Source organism: Pseudopipra pipra, chromosome 1 (assembly GCF_036250125.1).
Source record: "Pseudopipra pipra isolate bDixPip1 chromosome 1, bDixPip1.hap1, whole genome shotgun sequence".
Lineage (NCBI taxonomy): Eukaryota > Metazoa > Chordata > Aves > Passeriformes > Pipridae > Pseudopipra > Pseudopipra pipra.
In genome coordinates, this window is record NC_087549.1 from 39,158,921 (window position 1) to 39,164,554 (window position 5,634).

General features: G+C 45.7%; 1 protein-coding gene and 1 long non-coding RNA gene across 7 annotated transcripts; one reads left to right on the forward strand and one right to left on the reverse strand.

Annotated features, from left to right (window-relative positions):
• Nucleotides 1-664: 664 nt before the first annotated feature.
• Nucleotides 665-5,348, reverse strand: CHCHD7 (coiled-coil-helix-coiled-coil-helix domain containing 7). Of its 6 annotated transcripts, XM_064652799.1 has the most exons (5): nucleotides 5,145-5,348; nucleotides 4,233-4,422; nucleotides 2,361-2,432; nucleotides 1,694-1,792; nucleotides 898-1,564 (listed from the first exon to the last, which is right to left on the reverse strand). In XM_064652799.1, exons 3-5 carry the CDS (start codon nucleotides 2,412-2,414, stop codon nucleotides 1,391-1,393), a joined length of 327 nt encoding a protein of 108 aa, XP_064508869.1. In that variant the 5' UTR covers nucleotides 2,415-2,432; nucleotides 4,233-4,422; nucleotides 5,145-5,348; the 3' UTR covers nucleotides 898-1,390. The 6 variants fall into 6 exon arrangements, with proteins under 6 accessions (XP_064508908.1, XP_064508869.1, XP_064508860.1 ...); XM_064652838.1 differs by lacking the exons at nucleotides 898-1,564; nucleotides 4,233-4,422 and adding an exon at nucleotides 665-891 and having other exon boundaries at nucleotides 5,145-5,299; XM_064652790.1 differs by lacking the exon at nucleotides 4,233-4,422 and having other exon boundaries at nucleotides 5,145-5,335.
• On the forward strand, nucleotides 2,791-3,722 carry LOC135413306 (uncharacterized). The gene is made up of 2 exons (XR_010430168.1): nucleotides 2,791-2,902; nucleotides 3,606-3,722. It is a non-coding gene; the product is annotated as an uncharacterized LOC135413306 (long non-coding RNA).
• Nucleotides 5,349-5,634: the final 286 nt, after the last annotated feature.

Below are 5,634 nucleotides of genomic sequence, written 5' to 3' on the forward strand. Positions count from 1 at the left end.
GCTGTCCAGAGAGTCTTAGATAGATGTACTATAGTTAAACCTGCCATGTCACTCAGAGTATATGTTTTCATGTCTGCAAGTCCCCCCCCCCGCCTGCCCACCAGCGAAGTATCTATTTACTATCGACAGAGAGTACTATTCAGAACTGAATTCCTCAGGTCTGAACTATCTTCATCTACCTCTCTAACCTTGTAACAACCAAAGCTTACAGATCTGATTTATTGCAAGCTTCTGCTGTCACTGACAAGTACAGTGGCAGACCTAACGACAAGCTTGCTGCATTTAGGATTTTAGTTCATGAACAGTCTTATTTAAACTCAGGACACAGAATTCAACACATGTGGAAAGAGTGATAAGACCACACATGGTAAATCCATACTGTTGGGCAGAATAGCTGGGTGCATGAAACACGTTGCATGTACCAGCTTCTCAACCTGCTCCAGTCTTAGAACCACACTGCAACACTCATCACCCCCTCTTTTTACTCAGACTTTCTGCAGGTCCCATTAATTTTATATTTAGCATTTCACAGCAAGTTAGTTTCTACTTCCAAAATATCTAGACATAAGTTGTGTTGATACTCATGTCTTCCAGTAAAAGGCCAAGTTCCCATGACAGGAAGTATGAATCAAACCAGGAAGTTCTATCCTAGAAAGCTCACACATTTCAAAACTTAAGATCTTATTTTAATCCAAGATATGACAACTGTAGAGTTCAGTTCATAAAACAGTAACTTGCTGCTGGTAAGTCTTCATATGTACAGAGAAAACAGTCAATTCAAGTTTCTAGTCAGTAGGGCTTCCCCACTGATTCCAAGATTTTCTTTCTCTCGTCTGCTGAGGGCATCTCTGGTTTCACACCATTTCTTCTCCTTTGCATCATAATGGCATGCTGAAAATAGAATAAAATGACCATGAGAACAGATTTCTCAGAATCTCTGCTTCGGAGCTCCAAACGAACAAGATTCTTTAACAGAAAAACTTCTAATATATCAAGAACCAGATACTCTATAACTAAACTTACTAGTACTTAATTGAAGATACCTGATAGTTTACCCTGCTGCTTCAGAAGACAGTGAAATCCATATTCCCGTTACACTCCGTCAGACTAACGCACAATTGTCTGTAAATAGTTTTTTTGCAGTTTGCCAAGTATTTAAAGGTTAAGCTAAAAACTCTTTACTACTATGGCATAAGGAAATAAAGCAGCAAAAACACGTAGTTCCTCATTATACTTCTTTACCACAAGAGAGAAGGCAATAAGAATGAACTCTTCCTAAGAATGAACCACCAAATAAGAATGATCTCTTCCTAAGCTTTATCCTAAGTTAAAGCAAACATGATCCAAAACAATGGAAAACCAGATAACCTTACCTCACCTCAGAACTTTTTCATTTCCTACGCTTAAAAGAAAACTTATTACCAGAAATATCTGACTCAAATTGAGAGGGAAACATCAGGTACTGCAGGAACACACAACCTAAGAGGGTAAACTTAGAAGAATTAAGTGCTTTGATGTGCATCTGCTTAAGTCTTCCAGCAACACATACTGAGACTACTTGGACCTGTAAGTTACCATAAAAACAGCAGCAGTCAGCATTAGCTAAGTCTGAAGGGTTCAGAAACCAGTGTGTCAGAAGTAATGTACTTAAAGCAAAACAGGGAGTAAAAATTAGAAAGTCTACTCTGCTTACCCAGAATTTTCTGCAGTTTTTGTACTTCAAAAAATAAGCAGTACACATATCCTTCTTATAGTTGTTTTCATCCAGACATTTTGTAGTGGCATCTGTTTCCTTTAATAGGGGAAAATATACTTCAGAGCTGAGGGAAGTTACTGTACTCAGTGTTTAAATATTTCAACAAGTCCCAGAATATCTATGAAGATAGGAGGCAGCTTCTGAGATGAAAGAATACTATCAAAGAGAGCAAAGGAACATCTATCACAAAGGATAATCAGTACTTCCAAGTAGTGACTTCATTTGGAGGTAACAGACATTAGTACTCTTTAAACAGTAAGGATAGAGTGCGCAGAATAATTGTTTACAATGATGCTTAGTATAACTCATAAAAGACTTTTAAAAAACAACCAAGCTGGTCTAACCAGGATTTCAGGCTCTGGTTTTAAGGACAGAAAATTAAAAGAGATTGCTATCAGTTGTATCACTCCTATTTATTGGGAATTACTCATTATTTCACGCTTACTATAATGGATGATCTTCAGCTCTTCCATCTTCAGAGTTTTAAGAAACTCTTTATGCAAAATGCTATAATGTAAGAGTGGTATTCCTGAAAAAGGCCTCTAGAAATTGCATTATTTAACATCAAAACATAAAACCAGAAATCTCAATTTGATCATCTTACCGCTACACATGGATTTATATCGTGATCTCTAAGCTTTTGTGCATGCCTGGACATCTAGACAGATACTTGTACCTTGGATAGAAACAGAAAATAAACAGGTTAAGTATCTACTTTTATTAGTAACTCAGGATTAAGTCTGAACATGTAATAAAGGCCTTGTAATAACACACAGAGTTTGGTTGCCTTTAAAAAAAAAAACAAACAAAAGCCAAACCACTAGCAAACTTCTTTTGCAAAAATGTTATTTCAAAAGCAGTAACAGCAAGGAAACTCAGGCAAGTTTAGCCCACCACCAAGACTGCTTACTCCCTGATGAATTTCTGCAGAGAATGGAGTCACTGCAGTAACTCTCACACTAGCCCGTGATATCACAAAGGAAGTGACCGCGTTTAGGAGAAACAGCTCCATAGAAACTGTTCACAGCCAACACACTGTAGGCGCTTCAACTAATAGTGTGTGGGAGGAATGTACAAGTAAACTTTTCTAGATTTGTGCCTACTCCTTAGCTCAGTCACATCTGTATCTTCACTGAGCTTTCCCAGGTACAACAAGTGCCCAACTACTTCCTGTGATGCTGTATCAAATATTTAATAGAAAGAGAAAAGGTTTCCCCGCAAGGTGGGACCAGACGCACTAACACTTGCGTGACACCTCGAATCACATTTTTCAGCACTTTAGTAGTTTGACACCGACTCTAAGAACTGTAAGCTTAAGAGACACAGAATTCAGTGCCAAGAGCCTACACTGATCCAAGACGATGACATCAAGATGAAGAGCAGACTCCCTTTCCCTTTACAACTTCCTATACATTGCCTCTGGCACACATATGGCCATGCAGGTATTTGTTCCAAACAAATACTAAATCTAACAAAAAAATAAATTAATGTTGACCAGATGACTGTTTGAGGCAATGCAAGGAGGAACAGGACTGAGGGAGCAAATACTGCTGATGAAGGAAACTGAGCTGCATCTTTCATTTTTTTATTTTCCCTAAAAGTTCTAAACTTAAACTTGTTTCTGTTCACATTAGGGAAAGATAATGCAAGTCCGCAGTAAAAAGCCAGTTTTGCTTAATATCAGCAAATAAAAATCAAATACTGTTCTTTCACAGACAGAAAACAGTGTTTTAGATGGGGTTTCTTCTTTGGGTAAAAGTAAGCCATTCTCGGCAAACAAGCCCTAGATTTTACATCCTATGCATGTATACTCTCTCCTGATGCTTAGAGTACTCTCTGCATTCCACAGGATAGTCTTCTGCAAATGGGCCTTTTAACGAACAGCATCGGGAAACCCTTCAACCTGCCTTTGAGAACTATCCAGTGCTTAAGTTAACTTTACAAGCTAGGCAAACGTTTGCCTTTTTTGTGAGTGCAAGAGTATTTTTGATCCAGCACTTCCAACTCAAATGGAAACACAAGCAGGTATACTAGTATCACCCCAGACTTCAAGAAAGGAGGAGGGAGAAGAAAAGCAGCAGAAAGCAAAAGCAGCACATCACAATGCCTCACCTAAGTCAGCATAAAAGACACAACAGTTTTAGATGTTCGTTTGTGTCTGTGTTATAACTCTGCATTTCATTGATATTACCACCTAAGCAGACATGCCTTAAGGTGTACAGTATTAGCTTGACTTCAGACTTACTCTCTGAAAGAGTGTTTGTGACTCATAGGATCCGTTGTCATAATCAGCGTTCATTATACAAACTGCACTTAACGCTTTCAGTATGATTACAGTACCAGAGTCTGCAACCTTGCCTGGTTTAAGGAACAATGCACGCAATGCATTAAATACCTACTAATGAACAGGCAGTTCAGGTTCTCACGAAGCTGCTTAGCTCAGAGCAGACAAGTGCTTAAACATTCTTAGTACTACCGAAAAGCTCTGATAGCTCCTGCGAGTGTTCCTCTCTCCCCCTCTCCGAAGTACTTCAGGACCTGAAACATTATCAGCTGGAAGGGCAGGCGGGTCACGCCGAAATGCTGCTGTGTGACTGCATGAGCAGTTGGGCAGGAAGCGAGCTTCCTCCTCCTCCCAGGTTTTGCATAGGCACAGGCTTCCCTTCCTGCTTTCAGATCACAGGTCAGAACCCAACCACAACCAAAGGCCTGTCTATTCCGCAGTTCATAATTATGTTTTAACACATTAACAGTTGTTAACTGTACCACAGAGAACCAGGGCTGTTGCTGGCACTCTTTAGCCCTTGGGCTTTTTCAGTTCATAAACCCATCAGGGCACTTCTCCACAGGCTCCCTCCCATTGAAAAGCGCTTGGTCTGTTCTAAATGCACATATACGCATGCAAAATCGCTAATTATGCTGCAATACAGACTAGCTTATTAAACTTTGAACCCTGAAGCCAAGGCCGTATTAAAAACCCTACGGCTTTCACCGCTGTTGCGGCGGAGGGGGGCGGGAGGCGGCAGCCTGCGGACCCGGGCGCACGGCCCCGCGGAGCTGCCGCCGGGCCGAACTCGGCCTCCCAAAGGGGCCGGGGGCCATCCAGGTGCCCACTGCCCGGCCCCTGCCGTCCCCCGCCCCCGGCGGAGCGGCCTGAGGCTCCCGGCGCCACCTTCCCCCGGCCCGGGTCGGTCCCCGCGGTCGGTCCCGCTGCCACCCCCCGGCACCACCTGCCGCCCAGGGAGCGGTGCCCGGGCCGCGCCGCCGCCGGGCCCGAGCGGAGCTGCCCCGGCCCGCGGGAGGCGAAGGGCGAGACAGCCTCCCTTCCGCCGGCCGGGAAGGGGAAGCGGCGGCAGGCACAACGCGGGTCGCCGCCGGCGGCACTCACCTCTCCGTCCCCGGCCGTGTCCGCGGGAGCGCGGGGCGGGAGGGGGACAGCCCGTCTCCAATTCGAAAGACGTCAGCGGCTCGGGCAGCGCGCTTAAGTACGGGCGCAGCCTACCCCGCTCCCGGCCCCGCGGCTCCCCCCGGCCCCGCGCCGCCGCCGCCCACGCCCCGGCGGTGCTGAGTGACACGGCCGAGCCGCCAATGGCGGCGGCGTCGCGCCCGCCCCGGCCGTGAGCGGCGCCTCCTTCCACCAACGGGGCGGGCGGCGCGGCCCGCAGGCGCCGGCGGCGGGGCGCGGCCGCGGCCCTGACTGACTGGGGGAGGCGTCCAACCCGCGGTGCGTGTGGGCGGCGGGCGGTGTGGGCGCGGCGTGTGCGGCAGGCTGGGCTGCACCGCAGCGCATACACTACAATGGCTGCTGGAAAGACGGGAAAGCAAACAATTTCCAGGCCCGCCGCGTCCAGCCCGAAATATGGGGAAAAAATTACAGA

What these genes read in the sequence shown, in the direction of transcription:
- CHCHD7 (XM_064652799.1), bottom strand. Translation starts at nt 2,414, where the DNA reads ATGTCCAGGCATGCACAAAAGCTTAGAGATCACGATATAAATCCATGT. An exon ending in ATATAAATCCATGTGTAGCG is followed by an intron (nt 1,793 to 2,360) that starts GTAAGATGATCA and finishes CCCCTATTAAAG; the next exon opens with GAAACAGATGCCACTACAAA. An exon ending in AAAACTGCAGAAAATTCTGG is followed by an intron (nt 1,565 to 1,693) that starts GTAAGCAGAGTA and finishes GGTAACTTACAG; the next exon opens with GTCCAAGTAGTCTCAGTATG.